General features: G+C 38.5%; 1 protein-coding gene across 1 annotated transcript in view; it reads right to left on the bottom strand.

Annotated features, from left to right (window-relative positions):
* DNAH14 (dynein axonemal heavy chain 14) overlaps positions 1–22,660 on the bottom strand; it is a 334,274-nt gene that overhangs the window by 87,376 nt on the left and 224,238 nt on the right. The window contains 10 exon segments of the mRNA XM_072989973.2: positions 588–818; positions 1,420–1,635; positions 5,723–5,863; positions 8,412–8,507; positions 10,485–10,616; positions 14,044–14,203; positions 15,479–15,573; positions 15,941–16,066; positions 19,179–19,287; positions 19,882–20,063. Coding sequence (XP_072846074.2) covers positions 588–818; positions 1,420–1,635; positions 5,723–5,863; positions 8,412–8,507; positions 10,485–10,616; positions 14,044–14,203; positions 15,479–15,573; positions 15,941–16,066; positions 19,179–19,287; positions 19,882–20,063 — 1,488 coding nt within the window.

Raw genomic sequence — 22,660 nt, 5'->3', positions numbered from 1 at the left:
AACCTTGGTGGTGATTTTTGGCTAATGAAGGCTTCCTCCCATCTGAAGGCTCCTAAAGTCTCCCCCCAGGTCAAACTGGGCACCTAAGGAGCCTCAGTCTAAAGGGGGGGGGGAATAGGAAACTTTCAGTTAATGTACATATATAATTATTTCATCCATATGATGTCATCTAGCTTATGAGTATAACTCAGGATTTTGCCTTATTTTTTCCCCTTCCCCCAAACAAAAAGGAAGAGAAGACTCACTCATTTGAGTGATAAAATGCCTCTGGTCACTTAGGAAGAGACAAGAGAAGCCAAGATGCCCAAGCCTACTTGCATATCTATTTGTCTATCAATTCCCACTAATAGCTTGCTACTTAAGTAGAGAGTGGCTGTATTTTTTCCAGCAGCCACTACAATAGTTTAAGAGGACCAGGGACACATGAACCTTATCCAGCAGCATAAATACTATGACAGGATCAACGTGCCTGTTCTGAATAAGAAATTATACACAGCCATGGAATCCTTATGTGCAATGCACAAAGACCATGAAGACAATGTTCACTTGTCACTCCAGTGACCAGCCATGGGTGGAAGGTGAGTTACCTGCAGCAGGACTGATTCACCAATACGCATAGAATTTTCAAGTTTTCTCAAGTAATTAGTATCTGTAGCATAAATTTGTCGCAGTTTGCCACTTGCTATTTGGCATATCCATTTGTGAGCTTGTCTTTCTGGATCGATTAGTAGAGGCCACCGTAGTCCATACTTAACATGTATAGCATTTTCTGTGGAATACTGATCAAGTGGCAATCCTGCATTTTGCCACTCGCGCACCTGTAAAATATGAATTTAAATTTTATTCCTTAAATTATTGCAGTTATAACAGGCAATCACACAAAAATGCAGAGTATAATCTCTCTAGGAAATTCCAGAAATAATACCAGTGGTTCTTTATCCAAGTGATGTGCTAATTTGTTAGCTATAGAAGCTGTAGCATGTAGGACAAATAATCAGGTTCTTTAAATTAAATTACATTAAATTAATGGGGAACACCTTTATTGCTTGCTCATTTTTCCTTATGCATACTGTGATGGGAACCCTGTCCAATCTGCTTGGTAACAGGGAAGCAAGATGTTTGGCTGGGTGATGCATGTGGCCAGCCTATCTGGGAGGGTCTGAAGGAGGAGGGTTGGAATGGAAGGAGTTGAAAAAGAGTAACTGAAGAAGGAGAATGTGTTGTTGAGCTGTTGCGTTGTAAGTGCAGAAGAAGTACTGAGCTTATATCTGTTTCCCAAGTTGTTGTTTCTTATTACAAAGAAAATAACATATTTCAGTCTTTAATTAATGAGTCTGGTGTAGTTAATGACTGATGTCAAACTTTTTAATGAAAAGCTATTTTAAAAAGTGACAAGCCTGGGCTGGTCACACATACTACCTCATTTTTTTCTGTCATGCAGTTTACTAGCGAGTAATTTGATGACACTGGGATATTGTTTTCATTGCAGAGTTTCAAACACTCATCAACCAGCTGTTGACGATACCCTGCAGATAATACTCCACTGTAGACAATGCACGCTGCTGAAACAAGGGCATCCCCCACGATTCCATGCAGTCTTTGATCAAAATTATTAACAGATTCTTTCCAGCGTTCCTAGGATATATTGAAAAAATGTTTACAACTAGATATCATAAACTTAAATATTAGACACCTTAGCTCATTTAAAACCTGTATTATTCACAACATTAGGCAGGAAGATCAAGGCCAGGAAGTTCACACCTTTGGCTCCTCAACAGACCTGAGGAAACTGTCAGAGCAGCCCCTTATCTAGGTCTGCTTAATACCTGTGTGACATCATTAGAGCTAAAGCCCAAGGTAGCAGCTGATGCTATCAGATCCAAAAGGGCTTTCAACTGGCCTGAAAACTATTTTTCTAACTTTTATTTGTTCCAGTATTTTAAACCTCACTGCTTATCTTGGTAGAAAGGCAGCATTTAAATGCATAATAAAATAAATTAAAATAGGTAAAAGCCTTGAATCCCAATGTTATTACTAGGAATTCCAGTAGTTAAAAACTGTTCTTCAAATAATGTTATACCAAAACTCCCATCATAATCAGACTTTATATAGAAAAGAACTATATATTACAAAGACACCTGAGAGCTGAGCCCAGTCACATCTGACCCTTCCTTGAGTATGTTGACTATGAAGATCAGACTACTCTATTGAAGATCATGGACTTCCATCTAGCACTTGGTATTCCAGAAGTGTTGCACTGTAAACTTGCTGATGAGTTAAAGTTATGATCTGGCATATCATATTAGTGAAGGAAAGGGAAAGGGGATTTGGAATACACAACATTTAAATTGCTGTATTTTCTGTGTATAAGACACTACTTTTTCCTAAAATCATTACACTAAAAATTGAGCAGGCGTTTTTTACTGAAGTAAAAGCTGAGGAAGCGTCTTTTACAGAAGTAAGCTGAGATAGCTGGGGAGAGAACAAAACGACATACCTTGCTTCTGTAAACAGGCTTCTTTCAGTCATGAGGCTTAGCTTCTTACAGTCAGGAGACTTAGCTTCCTCCAATCACAAGCCTTATGGAATTGACATCAGCTGATGTTGTACAAACCAACTGGAACACACCTTGTTGGAGGTGGAGCCTGTAGGCTCATATTCAAAGGGGACGCAAAATGTCCGATGTTCTGAGCCCAGAGGCTGAATACTCAAAGCTAGGCTTTCTTAATTTGGGGTTAGAAAAGTGGGGGCTCTTATAAATGGAAAAATATGGTAGTTTCAGTTGACACAAGGGAGGTCTGTCAATGTTGGGACAATGCCCCAAGATGATATGCTTTTGAAAACACATGGTGGGAAAAATAGACTTAATAACTGAATAAATGATTAAGCTGTCCCTTGAGCCATATTTTTATACAGGAATTAATGATCCCCTTTGCCACACAGATCTTACAGTTTTTTTATGCCTGAGAGCAAGGTTAGTGACAGCAAAATAATGGAAAGAAACTAGGGAACATGACATTTTTGGGAGACTAAGATGAAAGTGATTATATGCAAGTCAAAAAAGCTGTAGAAGAGAGATGTGGCTTTAGTGATCACATGCCTGAACTGATGCAAAATGTTTAAATAGTAGAAGCCCCAGAATAAGAGGGGAAAATTATGGGTGGGGAGGTACTCTAGCCTGTTTCACATTTCACATTGCATTGTGTGCTCAACAGGAAAATATGTGAATCAAACCATCCTCAAACCTCCAGCATTTACTAAATTTTTTCCCACATGTAGTTGTACCCTAAAACAGCTATCCTATTGGAAAGTTCATTTGTGTATGAAAAATAGTTTAATGCGAGGGGTGTGGAGCGACGGGCAGTGAGAACAGGGGAAATTCCAGGGCTCTGGATTCCCCTGGGCTTACTCCAAGTCAGTAGACTCTCCAGGAGAAGGGGGGCAAGTTTTCCACAGGAGAGTGGACTTGCAGCAAGTGAGGCTTTGGAAATGCTGAATTTCAGATGGCGGTCTGTCTTTTGGAAGAGTTTACCTTCCCACATGCAACTGTCTCGTGAAGTCACCATGATGGTGAGTTAGCTGCCTGGAGAGGGTGAGGTATAAAGATTTATTATCTGACTGCAGGAACAGAGGTTAATGATCTGCTGCTAAGCTACAGCAGGTAAAAGATCAAATGTGTTCTTTTGGAAGCAGATAAGGAGGAAGATCTCAAGCAGCATAACTTTGTAACATTGGAGTTTTTCTTACTGCATCACAACTGACAGAACTCAGAAAACGAAACCAACTTTTCTCTCTCTCTTAACCCTTCCTCCCAGAGAACTGGCTTTTCATAAATTCAGGACTTAAGAACTTTAAATAACTCTGCATAATGTAATCTATGTGACTCTGCATTGAGCTACAAAATGGATTATAAATCAAATAACATCCTTGGCACGGCTGGAGTTATGATTAGAGTCTCCTTTGCAAGACTTTAAGTGCGGACTAGCTAACAAATCATGAGGGAAATCTAACTAATTAACCTGCTGACTATTGTGGCCATGGATGGAGGGGGAGACTCATTATAGGAACCCACAATGGAGATTTACTTTAAGAGATTTCTTCAAGAATTCCAATTGGACATAATCAATGATTTCAAGGCTCAGTTTTTAGAAGTGAGAACAGAATTTAAGATGACACTTCTTGGACTGCATGAAAAGATAGAGAGTGAAGACAAACAGCTTAAACAAACCACTGAATTTAATGAACAACTACTATTGTCAGAGAGAGGAGCGAGAGGGAGAGAGACTGTTTCAAAGCAGTATAAACAAACCATTGAACACTCAACAACTGCTGTTGCCAGAGAGAGAGAGAGAGAGAGACTGGTTTTCTGAGAAAGTTGGACAAGAATCTCAAAAAGGACGAAAGGAGAGGTTGGAAAGAAGGGGGAAAGCATATTGAGACTGTTCCGACAGGAAAGAATGTAAAGGGGGAGAAATGGGCAAATTTGGGGGGCAGAAATTTACGATCAGAGATTGGACAGATCTATGTTGCTCCAAAACCAAGGCACTGACTATATTGGGATGAAATTAGTAAACCGGATAGAAAATGTCTTAAAGAGATATTATAGATGGCATTTGAAAACCGGCAAAAAAAATGAGGCAAGAGGCCAATGCTGGATTGATAACACTGGAGCTGATAAGCAAAAATGAAAAGGGAGAAAGTTACTTGCTGAATAAATAATAGAAATCATTGGTTTGAGATATATATATTAACATATAAAAAATGACTAAAATAATATGAGCAAATTTGGCCAGATATGAAACTTAATGCTAGACAAGCACATGTAATGTATGAACTTCAGAAATGATGATGAATAATAATAATATTGGATGCTTTTGTTTACAATACTGACTATGTTGACAAGATTAGACATGTAGTATGTTTTTGTCTATAAGAATGGAGATTTTTGATGAATGAACTGGCCAGTGTGGATTTTATTGGTGGATAAGTAATCTTAAAGAGGAAATGAGAAATGTTTATGATGAGAATTGGATAGATGGAAATGAAGGTGAGAGAATTCATAAAATTTATTATAAATTTAGGATGTTAGACGCTTAATTAGATATACAAATAGGTATATGAAATATAACATGTGTAGATATACACAGATATACTACGATGTAGTATGGGAATAAGGCATAAGATCTGCTGTAGTCAGAAATTATATAATGGACAAGTTGGTAATGGAAATACCTCCCTGCTTATATGTTTTGTTGGTCTTGTGTGTTCTTGATTGTCTTGTAGGTTTTTGTTTGTTCTGTATGTATGTATCAAAAATAATAAAATGTTTTTAAAAATAGCTTAATGCTAGAGGAAGATAAATTGTATTATATGAGATTCTCCCCAGAAAATGCAACCCAGCAAGTCTTTGAAAAGAAGCACAATTGAACAGTAGGACTCTCCACATCCGTGTGGGATCGGTTCCAAGCTCCCCGTGGTGCTGAAAAACCTAGATGAATACTATTATAATAGAGAACACTCTACACAGCATGATCTCTGGTTCCCTTTAGTGGCCAGGACTTGTAATGAAATTATTAAAAATATATATTTTGAGGATTTTTCTTTTAATATTTTTAATATTTTTAGACCATGGATAAGTGAATCACTGGATATTGATCCTGCAGATAAGGACGTCCTACTGTAATTAAACTCATGTATTACAGAAGAGTGAAAAAGCAAATACCATTTCATCTTTCAGAGCTGTACTTAAAACAGATGCACAGTTTAAGCGGTGAGTTGTCTGATCTTTTCGAGCAGCTAGCATTTCTTGCTCAGCAATATTTTCTTCATACATTGATTCTAAATTTTGCTGATGTTGTTCAATCTGAAAAGTCAGACATTTCAAATTTGTAAAAAAAAAAGAGAGGAAATTTATTTTATTTATTTATTTATTGGATTTCTATCCCGCCCATCTAAACCAAAGGTCTACTCTGGGCGGTTTACAAATTTAAAAACAATAAAACAAAAAACATATATTATATATTATAGATCCAAGGTTGCCATTAAGACATATTAAGATATGGCAGGAGAGAAAGCCTGACCAAATAGCCAGGTTTTAAGTCTGTTCCTGAAAACACCTAGAGAGGGAGCCAGGCAGATTTCTACTGGCAAATTGTTCCAAAGGCGAGGGGCCACCGCTGAGAGGGCCCTGCTCCTCGTTCTTTCCCCCCGGAACCTCCCTCGGCATTAGGTCCCTCAGCTGCCCGGCCTGGCTGGAATGAGTGACTCTGGCAGAACTGGGTGGGAGAAGGCACTCTGCCAGATATCAAGGTCCTAAACCGTTTAGGGCTTTATATGTAAGAACTCTGAAATCAACATGGAAACAAATGGGCAGCCAATACAAGGTGGCCAGCATGGGGGAAATGGTACCTTTTCACCCCTGTGAGAAGTAGTTCCTTCCTTAGAAACCATAGATTAGCTTCTAGAATATACCCACATAAGTGCTGGACCATATATTTCAATATTATCATATTATGGGAGCTCTGCATTTCTTCAATCAGTCTGAGCAGAGATATATTGCTTACCTGCAACCACTCATCAGTAACCACCTGTGCAGTTACATGTATACAAAGCAATGTTTAGAACTTTCTAGCAGTTTGGTGGTAAGCCTGCCTTGAAGGCTATACAAAAAGCTTTAAATCAGAATGCAAGCTGATTTAAAAAACCCCATCCACACTGGTAAAGTATGGACAGGTTTTCCAATCAAACACCAACAGTATACAGATATGGACAGTCATGAAGTACCAATGAGCTTGCAGTAGTAAATTGATATCAAATGACACTTTACCCCATTAGTGGCTTATAGCACAGAAGCAAAATCTAATTAGTAATTAGTTACTGTTCTATTTCTTTGCTCCCCAATAGCTTCTGTTACAGTGAACAGAGTGAGAAACACACCAGAAAATAAAAAAGCTAGCTAAGTACCTAATATCTACACATTAACATAACATCAGCAAAGTTTTTGGAGGATGCACAGAGTGCATCTCTTTCAACATAGCATTACAGGACAATAATTGAGCAGTGTCTCCGACCTAAGAGATACAGTACCTAGACCAACAAAAAATAACTTATGTACCCCTTTAAATATCTTAAACACCACATTCTGGACCTTTTGAAATGATCTGCCAATCAGGTTCTGAGTTTCATTGAATGTTCATGAGGACAAGAACATTCCCCCTCCCTCCTTTCACACAGCTGAAGTCATTTTCCAATTAGCACATCACCTGGGAAGGCGCCAACCTGGCCTTGTTCTTCACTCAAAAAACTAAACTGCAGGTGGTACTCCCATTTTGTTTTGTTACAACACTCTTCCCGCCAGCAATCCCCAGACATTGACAGAAAGCCTGAATGTTCTAGAAAGTTCTACCAATTCTTCACACCACTCCTTTGCATGAAGAAGCGACAAAATGGAGGATTGGCTATTCCTCATTAATGTGCAACCACAATGTAACGTAATCATCGTTTTATTATTGAGGAAAATGACTATTAGTAACTAGGCATCTGCAATTTGTAACTTGCATATTCTGAACTTGCTCAGAAGAAAATGAGATCTGAGCATATCTTCTACAGTAGGTCTAGAGATTCCTCATGCTTCTGTTTAAGCTTTGAATCTGGCAGCCCAAACTGATGCAGTTGTATGTTTTTGAAGGAACTGTTTGTAAAACAAGCTTCAAAGCCAGGATTAGCACCAAAATGTGTTGACCACAGCATCGAAAAAAGAAATGAACACGAAAGCAGAAGCCACATCTCTTGAAGAATGTTCTGAAGAATAAGACTTCCCATAAGCTTATTTTGCTTAGCTCTAAAAAGTTCAAATATTGCACTGTACAAGTGTAGAACTGGTATGAGCAGCTTGTACAGAAACTACAAAGAAAATTAAACAGAATATTCTCTTTATTTGCAGTTTCACCAAAGTGTTAGCAAAATGAGCTCAAAAGTAAGGAAGAAAAAAAAAAGAAAAAATCACAATTGCTTGTTTTTTGTTGTCTCACTCTCTGTACTACACAGCATTATTTTTTCTTCAACAGAAACACACACACATTTCCCAGATTGTTTCTATTTTCATCTAAAGGGATAACTCAGATAAGTAGAAGAAAAAATTGAGAGGATATTTTATTGTAGATAATAAAGCAGACCTCACTAATTGAGGACTTTGCTGTTAAATAACAAATATCTTTATTATTTGTTATTCAAAAACTATATTATAACTACATTATAAGATTATAATAATAACTATATTATTAGTTGTTGAATAACAAATAATATAGATACAATTATAATAAATAAATCCTAGATAACAGGTGGATGTGAAGTGTATATTATTTGACAAATAATATAAGTACTGGTGCAGATGACAATTAGAATTATTTTACCAAAGCTAAGCTCCGTTGTTTTTCAGCCAGTTTTTCATATGCACGTTTTAGTAGCTCTTCTGCTTCTGCTACCTTTGCTTGTTTTGGTTCTACAAACTACATCAAAACATATAATTACAACTCAACACAAACGAGGTGAAATGACTTAGAGGAAAATAAAATAAAAATGTCAAAAATAAATACATAGACACATATGTAACATGCATATAGATCAGTGGTTCCTAATCTTTTTTGAATCATGACCCCCTTTTACAATAGCCAAGTAACCTGCAACCCCCTTGCCATATTTGCATAATAGGATAAAGAGATCTGTTCTCAAAAAAGTAGATGCTTCTTTCTCTCCCAAAGGGCCTGTTTCTCATATGTACACATACATATTAACGTAATATCCCGCTCTGAAGGGTCAAGGAAGAACTGATTTAACAAGGGGTATAACACAAAGGAGAAGGGGACAACAAAGGACGAGATGGCTGGACAACGTCATCAAAGCTACCAGCATAAATTTGACCAAACTCCGGGAGGCAATGGAAGACAGGAGGGCCTGGTGTGCTTTGGTCCATGGGGTCACGACTTAACAATTAAACAACAACAATAACACATATAAGGTGATCTGTAACCATGGCCAGAAAATACTTTGTGATCCCCTTGGGGGTTGCAGCAAAGTGTAGCCTGCATAATTAAATTATAAACTGCTCAGAGGGTACTTAAAGCGCTATGGGGTGGTATATAAGCAGCATGCTTTACTTTGATTTAGAAACCCAGTATGAGTGCTGCACTTTAAACATATCTTTTGTAGCATTTTTTTGTGTTTAACAAAAATAGCTCTTGGACCAGTTAACAACCAAACAATCAAATAAGAAAAAAACCCCTAAAAAACAACCCAACCCCCCCCCCTTGTCTGAAAATGTGCTATCAAAAAGGCATGAAACAAAAGGGGGAAGGGATGGAGAAAAGGGAAAAGAAAAAGCTTTCCATCAATGTTGACAGAACAGCCCTGCTGGAACTGAGAACAGATGAGCATTTGATAGTGTGGGGTTTTGTTTTGTTTGTTTTTTTAATTTGGGGTTTTGTTTTTTGTTTTTATTTTGCTAAAGGGGATGTTCCTGCAAGGGCAAAGATGTCAATTAAAAAAATCACGAAAAGCCTTCTTTCTTGTGGTCATTTGGCATGGAATTAAATTAGTTGTTTAATAATTTAAGCTACATTACATCAGGATTTACCTGAATGCTTTCAAAACTTAAGCATTTGATAATCTACAATTTTGTTCTGAACAGTTAACATAGCCAATCAAAAAACAAAAAACAACTCCCCCCACAAACAAACTCTCAAAGACCTTTGCTGAGTATATAATTAAAATGCTATGAAATCAATCCAGCCCCCTCCCCATCTTTAAGGCTCAAGAGCTTCCATGCATATGGGCAAGAGATTCCCACACTAGTCTATCCTCTTCTTCATGAATTGAATTGTGTATTTCTGTAAACATTTCCATATGCAGGAGGGGGATAGATTATGCCCTATATAATTAGTAAATGAATGCCCCATGGAATTACAGTGTTTCTATTTTTTAAAATCTGCACAAATTTTGTTTAAAACTAAGCACACATTTGAAAAGTATTTCGAACACCTTCCAACATGTAATGCAGGGGCCCCCAACCCTGGTCCGCAGCTTGGCACTGGTCTGTGGGCTTCGCAGGACCGGGCCGCAGAGACAGATCTCCTGCACACATGCATGGTGGACTCACGTACATGCACAGGTGAGCAGCCATCTTTGAGGATGGGCATGGTGCATTCACTGGTGGGCGTGCTGTGTGCACACATGCATGCCCCACTCACACACAAACATGCCATGCCCATGCACATGAGTGTACCAAGCCCATCCGCGAGCTCACCCGTGCATGTTCTTGAGTGTGCCACACCCACCTGCAAGTGTGTGGTGTGCCCCTGCCCCCCATGCACAGACCCTACCCCCTGAACCGGTCCACGGTTCTGAAAAGGTTGAGGACCACTGTTGTAATGTGTTGCTTTAAAAATAAATGTTCTTAAATTCATCAGATATGGAAAATCTAACTATACCTTTTTTACAATATGGTAGTGATCTAGAGCTAAAATCCATTGACACATAGAGCAGCAGGCAACAGAAACAAGTCCAACTTTCACAGGGCTGAAGTCAGGTGATTTAATGTATTTTTTCAACTGCACAAATACCTAAAATGAACACAGACCTGTTACTAAAACAATCATAAACTTTACTGGTCAGTTAAGGAGCTCTTCTGCTAGAAATTTTATTGGTAATATTGAAAATTCTGAGGCAGTGTTTTGAACATGCTGCTTTCATTTACAATTCTATGTTTGGTTCTTCAAAGTAAAATAGAATGTAGTCTGTAGTAAACCAGGAATCAATTGATCTGTCCAGTCTCTTGGAGGAGACCATTTGTAGGATGAGAGAGGTTACTTACCTGTAACTCTGGTTCTTGGAGTGGTTATCTGTGAATTCACACAATAGGGTTTATTCTGCACTTGCGCAGAGGTTTGCATGCATTCGCCAGGACCGCCCTCCCAGTACACGTGGTCCACCCTGTCCTAGCAATTGCCTCAGTTCCTAAGAACAGTCCGCCACTGTACAAAAAGGAGACAGACATGATGTACAGAGAGGAGGACAGGTGTGAATTCACAGACGACCACTCAAAGAACCAGAGTTATAGTTAAGTAACCTCTCTTTCTTCTTTGTCATCTCTGTGAATGCACACTATAGGGTGATTAGCAAGCTTGCTTTCCGGAAGAGGGATGTCATGGAAGTACTGATGACAAAGCAGCTTTACCAAAAGCTACATTGGCCTTGGTTCTGACTTCAAGGCAGTAGTAAGTGGCAAACATAGATGGAGTAGACCTTGTAGCAGCTTTGCAAATATCTGGAATGCCAACACCTTTCAAAAGGGCTGTGGAAGTTGCAACAGCTCTAGTGGAATGCCCTGTGACAAAGGATGGTAAAGTCTTGTCAATAAGGTAGTAAGCGAGATTTATTGTTTTCACAATCCAGAGGAAAACAGTTTGTGATGATATAGGGGATCTTCTATTGAGCTGATGGGGAGTGACAAACAGTCTTTTAGATTTGTGGAAGGAGGAAGTCCTAAAGACAGAATGCCAAAGCCCAATAAACATCAAGGGAAAGTAAAGAATGTTCTAGGTTGGTAGACAGCAATGGAAAGAAGGTAGGTAGAACTATAAGTTGTTTGATGTTAAAATCGGGGACAACTTTAGGTAAGGAGAAGACATCTGGATAGAGAGTAAACTTCTGAGAATGAAACTGGAGGGAAGGAAGGTTGATGTGGAGTGTGGCGAGCTTGCTAACCCAACGGGCTGAGGTAATGGAAATGAGAAATATGGTTTTGAGGGAGAGTAGTCTCTCAGAAGTCATCGCCAATGGCTCAAAGGGAGGTAGAGTGAGGCATTGTAGGACAGTACAGTGGTGTCTTGACTTAAGACCGTAATCTGTTCCAGAAGAAGAATGTAACTCAAAATGGTTGTAAGTCGAAGCACCATCCCATTGAAATGCATTGGAACGCGATTAATCCATTCCAGAAGGAAAAAAATACCCCCCAAAATAAAATAAAAATAAAACACTGCAAGCCCCATAGGAACACCCCAAAATAAACAACAGAGCAAGCCCCAAAGGCGTTGGGGCATTTAAAAACAAAAAACAAAAATAAACAATGGAGCAAGCACCATCAGAAGGTGCTGGGTCTGCAAAAAACAAAAACAAAAAAATAAACAACAGAGCAAACTTCAAATGCACTGGGGTTTAAAAAAAAAAACCAAACCCAAAAATAAACAATGGAGCAAGCTGTATCGGAAGCCACGAGGCTGGCAGAAAAAAGGGGGGGGGAAAAAAAAAAGGAGCAAGCCCTGAAGGCACTGGGGCTTTAAAACAAACAAACAAACAAAAAACCAAAAATAAACAACGGAGCAAGCTGCATTGGAAGGCGCTGGGGCTGCAAAAAATTAAAAATAAAAAATAAATAAATAAACAGCAGAGCAAGACCCGAAGGCGCTGGGACTTAAAAACAACAAAAAAATCAAAAATAAACAACAGAGTAAGCCCCATTGGAAAGCGCTGGGGCTGCAAAAAAAAAAAAGGACCAAAAAACCCCTCAACAACACAGCACAGAAACATAACCCCCTCAACCCAAACCCACCCTGCAAAACCCATCCAGAACAGTTTTTTAAAAGCAGAAAGCAGCAACCTACCTTTCCAGGCAGTCCCAAGTCTCCTCCGATCGCATACTCTCCAACCGTTGAGCCGAAAGAGCTACAAAGAAGCAGCCTCTTCACTGACCAACAGTTAGCAAATTTAAATTCCCCGCCTTTTTTCCCTGCCTTTTTCCGGTCCCAACTCAAAGCTTCAGCGGCAAGTTGAAGCAAAATTTTGTGGCCGGAGCAGGTCGCAACTCGAAATGGTCCTAAGTCGCCACGTTTGTAAGTTGAGGCACCACTGTACTTAGTGACCATTGTGGGGGAAGTGATGGTCATGATGGTCAAATGTTTGTGAGACCTTTGAGGAATTGCTTGAGAATAGGGTGACGGAATAGTATGGCAGCACTGGAGTCTCACTGTTGGTGTGAACTTATGGCAGATATGTAAAATTTGAGAGTGGACAAAGAGAGGTTATGATGGAAGAGATGAAGCAAAAGCACTGATAGCATATCAAGAGTTGTTGGGACAGTAGGTTGTGAGTTGCGTAGTGCTGCTGTTATATTGTTTGAGATTTCTTCACCAAAGAATACACCCTGTAGCATGCATTCTCAGAGACCACAAGGAAGAACTCTTATTTACAGACATAACGTAAGGAAAACACATGCCTAATTTATATACATAACAAGCAACTTTACATTTGACTGATGACAGAGTGCTTGAAATCAAGACCAGCATTTCTACAAGGAGTTATGTTATTCTCTGAGAATCATGATTAAGAAAGAATTGTAACATTCTAAATCTGTACTGAAAGACTCTTCAGAGATGAAGGATGAAGGTATCATTTATTTTCCAGAATATGTGAAAGACATGTACAGTAATTTATATTAGATTGTTGCAGGAATGCAAAAACTCTTGTGCATGTTCAGGCAAGAATGACTCCTTGGGGGGAATTTGAGATGTCTGTGTAGTTGTTGCACGACATAAACAATATACTTTTAAAATACTGGCCAGTATCCTATAGGTGTTTTGTGTTACATTTGCAAAACTTGATGCAGCTAATTGTGGGTAACTAATGAGATGCTGGGGTGCATCTTAGTCATGCAGCTGATCATGTCCCTGATTGTATAATCAAGATGTACCCTTAGCACCTTGTCTTTTAGCTGCAAACAGCCACAACGAATTATGCAAATTATATGTGAATACCAGTAAGCATCCAGCCATTTTTAAACAAAGCAAGATCACAGATTGTTCTAATGAAACAATACATGACAGAAATCTCATCCACACAAACACATTCCTTAGAAATTAACTATTTTTTTAAATAAAAAAACCCTAAAATATGAAGAAATTCTTTTTCCTAATTGGGAGGTGGGGGAAAATTAGAATAGAAACTTATGAAATCATGTGGTCTACTGGCCCGACAACTCTACCCCTCATTTACCTTTTCTGGTAGATTATCTTTGTCAAGAGTAACCAACTTTTTAAGGAATCCAGGGTCTGCAAGCAGTAATTTTGCTGTTGCCCAGTTAGGCTTCTTTTGGAGAAGGACACATACAGCATTCATAACAGTTAGAACAAGTGGAGGAGGACGGGTATACACTCTGTGTGAAACAAAAGAAAAGTGAATGGTGCAACATTTGTACAGCATCTATAAAATTCAAGATCCTTGTCACCAGAAAACTGACAAACTTTCTCCCAGGAGATTAGGGCTTGATTATCCAGGTTTATGTTGGATAATAGACTGGCAATTCCTGTGATTTAGGAAATGATCTAGCTTTCACAGATTTTTGGTCAGTAACTTTCTAGGATGGAATGGGGATTCAAGATTTAGTGTAAATTTGTTAAATGGTGAAAATAGTTGGTTTATAGAATGTTAAAATATTTAGTAAGTAAAATGAATAGTTAATTGCATTATTTGTTTGTAATGTGATTGTCTAAAATAAAGTTTTGCTATTTAAAAACAAAAGGATAATAGACTGGCAATTCCGGTGCCTCTAAAGATTACATGCTGGATTCTGTACTTCAGTTCAAACAGGGGAAACACATCTAAATCTGGAGTGGGAAAAGCCATGGGACAGAAGTAGAAATTTTTTAATTACTGAAACTTGCCCTCTGCTAATATTATCAGCCTCCCACAGGTGAAGCTAAACCAACAGTATTTTACCCATTTTCTTAATTCTCTTTTTATTTAATCAAGGAACTCTAATATGCATAATAGAGAACAGGCAGCCATACATCTGGGAACATGACAGTGAGTCAGCCTCACAGACACTGATTACTAGTTCTTGGGGGATTTTTAGCAGCTCACCTGCTTCTCACCACAGATTAGACAGCACACAATTGACTGGGCCTGAAACAATACAACTTAACCTACACCCAGCACTTCCTTTCTTTCTTCCCAAGACACGTCCTTGTTTAGATATCCTTAGGCAAAAATTGCTGACCAGACATTAAAATTGTTTGCTTATATTCTTGATGCAGCAGTGATGAAATCTGGCTCCTGATTTAAAAGCATACTTCTGTATATTGTTATAAAATTAATAATCTCTTAAATTAACATAAAAGGTGTGCTAGTCGGGACCAAAACCAAGTTAGTACAGAAGCCTTTCTAAAATTTTCCTTCTATTTACCAGAAGAGGAACTATTCTCCAGCCTGAAATATTACCTCAGAGCAAACAAAACAGAACTCACAATAAATAAAAATGAGCAGAAATGGGGATTTGGAATGGAGCATTCTATTTATTGCTACTATAGCCAAGTGGTTATAAAGAGAAAATATTGATTTGTTGCGTTATTTGATTGGGCATTATCTGAGAAATGTAGACTGATCTAAATTAAAATCATGACCAAATTCTAATAAGCAGGAATATCCTTACCTAATTTCTGCAATGTGGTTTTTGTCAAGTGCATCAAGAGCATTAAGGGCTTTTTCCAAAGATGGCAGTACAGCATTGAGTTCCTCTGTTGCTTGCTACATAATAATAATTTAAAAAGTAAGAACAGCTATAGAACATTGCTTTCTGTACTATGTAGAAAATGTTTTATTTCAGTGGTGCTGTGGAGAATATGCTATAATGGTTAGAATGTTTATCACAAACCATCTGCACACATCACAAAATGCACAGAAGCTGCAGAAAGAGATGATAATTCGACATGAAATCAGGAATTTCTTTGTTCCAACAGTCATACTAGTAAATTTAAAGAAGTTTTTCATCAGTCTCCTTATCTAACAGAACATCTGACATTTGCTTGGTATTCTCACGTTTGTGGTGTTTGTCTAGAAGCTGAAGAGACACATATTAGAAAACAAGTGGAAAAACAAACAAAATATGCTGTACCTTGGCATATTCTTCCACAATGCGTGTTTCTGCAGCCATGATTTCTTCATCCTCTTTAACAATAGTTCGAACTTGTTCCACTACCAATGCATCTTTGTGAAGCTTTTCTACAAGTTCCTCTATTTCCTGGGGAAAACAGACATATATTTTTCTTCTGAAATTCAGATTTTAGAAGCAAAATGGATGTCTTCCAAACTAATAAATAAATTGGTTGTTGTGGATTTTTGGGCTCCCATTATTTATGGGATTGTAAACATTATAATCACAATAAGAATATAAGACTTGGCCTTCTGGAAAGAACCAAAGATCCATTTACTGTATTCCAGCAAGCTGTATCCAGTAATGGTTAGCTCTGTATTCCTGGAAAATGTGTAAGCATGTCAGACACAGTCAGCCATCTCCTGGTAATCAAATGCATACTGTCTTTCAATCAAAATTAACTGATCTATCTTCTATGAGTTTAATTTTTTTATTATCTTCATTATCAATACCATGTTTTGTGTGAATAAATTCTATAATCAAATTTTGTACCATGTGATCAATATTTATTTATTTATTTGATTTCTATACTGCCCTATTAATGAAAGCACCACGCTGGCCAGTTTACACAAGGCTAAAACTTATAAACTCTCAATACTCCACAATAAAAAAAATAATAATAAAAAACAATATGGCAATACAGCTGACATTAATTATAAACACAAACATGAATAGCCTGATTAAAATCTAGACCTGTTTTTTAAAACATTGTTATTAACAGCATCTCAAAGATTATTAAGAGCAGCTTTAACAGTCTCTACAGTGGATCCTCGACGTATGAAGGTCCCTACTTACGGAAATCTCGAAGTACAAAAAGCTCCGGCGGCAAAATTTTAGTTCAACTTGCGGCTGGAGATTTGACCTATGAAAGGCAGGGGGAAAGGGCGGGAAATTCAAAGCAGCCCCTGCTGCCCTCATGTCTCCTGTTCCCGGTGCCCTCCGCCTCCTGTGGACAGGAGGCAGAGGGCACCGGGGACGGGAGACAAGAGGGCAGCGGGTGCAGCTTTCTAAGGAGGGAAGGATCCTGGCATATCTCTGATGATATTTTATTCTAGAAACCAGGGGCCACAATCAAAAATGTATGATTCATTGTATTCACCTTTTTGGCCTCCCTCAGTGTTGCAAGTTTTAATAACATGGATGCAGCGGAGCAACTGGGATGGATACCTGATTTCTGGGAGAGTTGTTCCAACAAGTATTGAAATCCCAAACTGTTGAGGGCTTTATACTGTAGGTCATAACCAACTCCTTCAATTGAGCACAGAAATTAGCTGGGAGCCAATGAAGACATGCCAAGTCGGGGGATATATGATGAATTTTACTAGTCCTGGTAATCTGTCTGGTCACCGTATTTTGGAGCTGCTGAAGTTTCTGTACTGTTTTCAAGGACGGCATATGCAGAGACCATTACAGTAGTCTGTTTTTGAGATTACTAGTAAGTGGACCTCTGTTGTTAGGCATTTCATATCCAGGTAGGTGTGCAACAGGGCATTCAATTGAAGTTGATAGAAGGCACTCTTGGTCACAGCAGGTATTTGACCTTCCATAGAGAATGCTGGGCCCAAGAATACCACTAAATTGTGCACCTGAACCTTTGTGGGGGGTGGGGGGAGTGTAGTCCCATCAAGGACAGGAGAGTTTCTTTCTAAAGTCCCCAGTACTCCTCCTAACAATGAATTTCCATCTTATCTGGAATCAGTATTAGTTTATGGCCCTCATCCAGTCCATTATCAAAGATAGGCAGTGCTCAAGGACTTGTACAGTATCATCTGCAGTCAAAGAAAAGGAGAACTAGAACTGCATGTCATCAGCATACTGGTGAAATCAAACACCAAATTTGTGTGTAACTTCTCTCAGCAGATTCATGTAGATTTTGGGTCCTTTTAAGGAGTCTTGGGTCCTTTTAAAGAGAAAGGAGGGGTAAAAATTTTTTAAATGAATAAATAAATGAGTTAAAAAGCATTGGGAAGATGGTTGACCCTAAAACAGAGGTCTCAAGGGGTGGACACAACATTCCCAAGCTATACCATCTGGGATTGGCCATCATGGAAGGACTGGAACACCAAAATATGATGCCTCGATCCCTAAACTCAACTGTCTTCTCAGAAGGATAATGCAGTTGAAGGTATGTGACTCTCAAGACCTCCAGTATAGTTTTAGGACAGAACTGCATGTTGTATCTCTGCTTGACTCCACTATTTCCATCAGAATCAGGAAGATTCTCTCCCCTTCTGCAGCCCTGAAACCTATTCTGGAGAGAAACTCTCCAGAGTAGGGTTGTTTTGTTTCTTTGTTTTTACACCAACTAATTTAACTCTTCTAGTGGATATGTAGATAAAGCGGAAAGTGATACCAAAAAGATCATGTTTCCAAATGATTATTTGCAATTAATAATGTATTACTGTGTTAGCAGCACCCTACATACATCCATATAAAATGCTGCTTTTGTGTTCTAACCTGGTCACAATAATGCCTCAGTAACTTCCCGTTTAGACATCTGCAATGCACTCTAAATGTGGCTACCCTTGAAGATAACACAGATGATTCAGCAGGTGCCACAGGAACTGCTAAAAGGAATATCCTTCAGAATCCATATGAACAGCAGTTCTGAAGGATGTTCACTGGCTGCCAATACACTTCTGGTCTGAGTGCAAGGTGTTTACAATGACTTATAAAGCCCTAAACTGCTTGGGACCTGGATATTTGAAGCACCACCTCTCCCTACATAAACCTCCCTGATTGCTAAGATCTGTTGGGAAGGCCCTGCTCTATGTCCCACCATTGAAAATACTTCATTATATAGAGACACAGGGAGGACTTTTTCCCTCATAGCACCCCAACTGATGAATACAGTAATCTCACCTTAGATGGCATCATTTCAGCGCCAAGTCAAGATGTACTTATTTGTTAGAGCCTTTGTGGGCTGAGGATTATGGCCTGCATAGGTCTTAATGCAATGCTTTTAATGCTTTTATTGTATAAATGTTTTAATTTTGTGATGTTTGATTTTAAATAATTTTAAATATCTTATGTTCTAAAATTGTTTTATACAGTTTTGGAACTAGCCTTGAGACTCTGTGATATATAGGGAGTGCTATAAATGTTTAAATACATGAATAAATGATAATCTGAGACATGATAGAAGAAAGGTAACATTTTGAAAAAAAATCTAAGATATTTTAATTTAATGTGTTGGTACCTGTGCTTTTTTCTCTATTTGAGGGCCAAGGACAAGTAACTCGTCTTGCATGTCCGCAATGTGTGAGGTTGCTTCTAGGATTTTGGTCAGACCAGAATGATAAGAAGTTCTGAAATTTTAAAAAAATGAAACCTAATTTAATAGCGATTAAATTAGTAAATGCCATTGGTAAACCTAACCAATGGCATGTATTACACAGCTATCATTGATAATTAGTAATATATATTAATAAACCTGGGCCTACGGTTTTTGCTACAGCTCAATAATGTATATAGTATTTTGGGAAATGGAAAACCAAATATCAAAACTTCAAATAACATGAGGTTCTTTCAGAACAAGGCAGTGGTAAACACTGGGCTCAGCATTAGTTCTGTTCTTTGGCTTGCTACCAAATTTATCCTAGAAGTTTCCAGCAAGTGATATAAGAATCCATCATCTCCAGTGATTTTGACTCCATATGCTAAGATTGCACTTATGCAATGGGTGTTGGACCACTGTATCAGAGGTATGATTCACTTTCACTGCTAATGATTAAATAGAAATGTATTTAAATGCCTAATATTGGAAATAAAAAGGCATGTTTTTTACAGAAATCTCTAATGCTGCACAATTGATTAAAATATTAATACTTTCATGAAGCTATGGTACACTATAATAGTTTGTACATTACTGTATAACACATTACATATGCCATTTTTCCTACCTGTCTTTCAAAGTTTTCTCTTTTGTTGACTGAAGTATAGTTGAAAAAGTACTTATGAATTGTAAGTAGCTTTTGGGAGTGATGTAGTAGTGTCTTTTAGTTTCTTTCAAAAACTTCTCAATAATGATAGATACATCTTTGTGGATATTAACACACATGTGAACAAGCAGATTTCTGAAATTCTATAGAGAAACATAATAATGAAAAGATTATATTTACGCACTGAACATATATGCTTATCGCCATTTTGATCTGATTTTGTTTGCTATAGTTGTTGGCTATGTAATTGAAGCATTTTGTTTATTATGTTTACCTAAATCTCCATCAATATGGAAATGATAATACAGTGGTGCCTCAACTTACGAATGCCTCTACCTATGAATATTTTGACTTACAAACAAAATTTTGCTTCAACTTGCGAATGGAGCTTCGACTTACGAAGAGGAAAAAAACCACAGGGAAGGAGGGGAAAGCAGGAAATTTGAACTTTCAGTTAATCATTGGCCAGCGAAGAGGCTACTTGTCTACCTTGCTCACCCCAGTGGTTAGAGAGACTTCAGACTGCCTGGTACTGCCTGGTACTATACTGTATGTACTGTATTTTTTTGGCTTTTTTAAAAAATGTGATTTTTGGATTTGGACTACGTGGGGGGGTTATGTTTCTGTGCTCTGATGGGTCTTGCAGACCCTTTCTGCAAGGGTCTGTGCTGGCTGGTTTGCTCTAAAAAGGAGTTTAGTCCTTTGGTTTTAAAATCAGAATTTTTTTTGCTAGGGTCTGCGCTGGCTGGTGTGCTCTAAAATGGAGTTTAGACTCAAGTCTCTACCGCCCATTGTCTTCTCTCTCTCTCTCTCTCTCTATGCTCCCCCCCAATGCTGAGGGGGTTTGTTTGCTGGAATAATGGTTGCTGGATTCTGTGGCTCCTAGGGTTTGTGTACTGTGGTATGCTGAACCTCTCTTTTGTTTTAAAGGTTGGTGGGTGGGTTTAAAAGGTGCTTGGGTTGGTTTAAAATGTGTTTTGTTTAAAAGTTGCTTGGTGTGGTATTTGCCCCTAATGCTCAGATGCCATCTGTCTGGCCACTTTCTCAGCTTTGAGCTGTAGGTCCTGAGCTTTTTCTGCAGCTCTGGCTTTTTCCCTAATTTCTAAATATCTAAGATTGAATTCCTGTTGTAACTTCCATTTTTGAAAATCTAGGGAGCTTAGGACACCTGATCTTTCTGAGGTATTTTCCTCAGTCTCTAACTGTTCTCCTGGATTTAAAGGGTCTCCATTTCCTTCCATTTCCTGAGGTGCTAAACTTTGTGCCTCTTAAGACTCAGTTTCCACTGTTACTGGTCTTTTAGTTCCTTTGGGGGGCAAATTTATCTCAGTTACTTATTCTAGAGTGTGTTTCTACTGTCTTCCTTCTTTTAGTTCCAGTCACTGAAATGAATTCTATTTTAAGCAAAGGCTTTTTCTTCTCTTCCCTCAGATCTGCTCTGACCCCTGGCTTCTGCTTTTTCCAAAAGCGGTCTCAAAACTCTTAGAGCCTTGAGCTGTATGCTAGCCCACTGGGTCTTCAAATCTTGAGGTAAAACACAGACATTTTCTCTCAGAGTCGTTCCCTATCTTAGACCCCCCAGATCTGGGTTCGGAAGCCCCCACCCCTAAGCTTTTCCCAAAAGTTCTAGTGAGGAACCAAACTTCTTTGCCACAGACCTCTGTCTAAGAGGTACCCTTGACTCAAGAGAAATTCTTTATAAACTCAGGCCTGACTGGATTTCTTTGTATCCAAACTCAGGCTTCACTGGATTCCTTCGTATCCCGCCACTGGACACCAACTGTGGCATTTGCCCCTCGTGCCCCTGGTTGACGCTCCAAACACAGAGCACATGAAGCCAAACTAATACTCCTTTTCACCCAGCTGCCACCAGTTGATCACTAAATCAACTTTAATTAAGGAAGGATGAAGATGCAGCTCCAAACTTCACTGTCTTTTAAATAAAACATTTTTATTGATTGCAGATATCAGAATATTAATCATAGGTAACTTCTATTATCATCAATCTCAACTTTCTATTTGTCATTTCAGTTCTTACTCACTTTTCACTCTAATCACCACAGATCTCCCAAATACCACACTCTATCTCCTTTTCCACTCTCTCACTCGCCCTTACTCTGACTCTCTGACTGACTGACTAACTGACTGCTCTCTGACTCCGCCTCTTTATTACATATCTCTCGGCTCAACCTCTCAGCAACATTAGCCTGAAACATGAATATTCATAAATACTTAACATGATAAGGGTGAACACTACACTTGGTTTGATTTAAAATGTGTTGGTGTAAAATGTGTGGGTTTAAAGTGTGTGGGTTTAGCATGTGTGGGTTTAAAATGTGTTTTAAACTCCAAACTCCCCCCCCTCAATTGTCTTCTCTCTCTCTGTCTTCTCTCTTTTTGTCCTTAAAAGCACAAACCTTTGTCTGAGTGGTCTGTGTGCCGCAGTGATGACCTTCTTTCTTTCCTTTTTCCCCCACTGTTCCCTCCATCACTCCTTTCCTGCCCCTTTTTAAACCTAAGTAATCTTAGGTTTTTTTAAAAAAATTCTCCCCTAGTGGTAGAGGACAGATTAACCAGTTTTACATTAGTTCCTATGGGAACTAATGTTTCGACTTACAACCGGTGCCTCTATATACAAACAAAACACAGCTGGAACAGATTAATCGAGTTTCAATGCATTTCAATGGGAAATGCTGATTCGACTTAAGAACTTTTCAACTTGCGAACATCTTCTGGGATG

This window comes from Pogona vitticeps, chromosome 1 (assembly GCF_051106095.1).
Source record: "Pogona vitticeps strain Pit_001003342236 chromosome 1, PviZW2.1, whole genome shotgun sequence".
NCBI lineage: Eukaryota > Metazoa > Chordata > Lepidosauria > Squamata > Agamidae > Pogona > Pogona vitticeps.
Note: the sequence above shows the minus strand (reverse complement) of the source record. Positions and strands in the feature narration are given on the sequence as shown.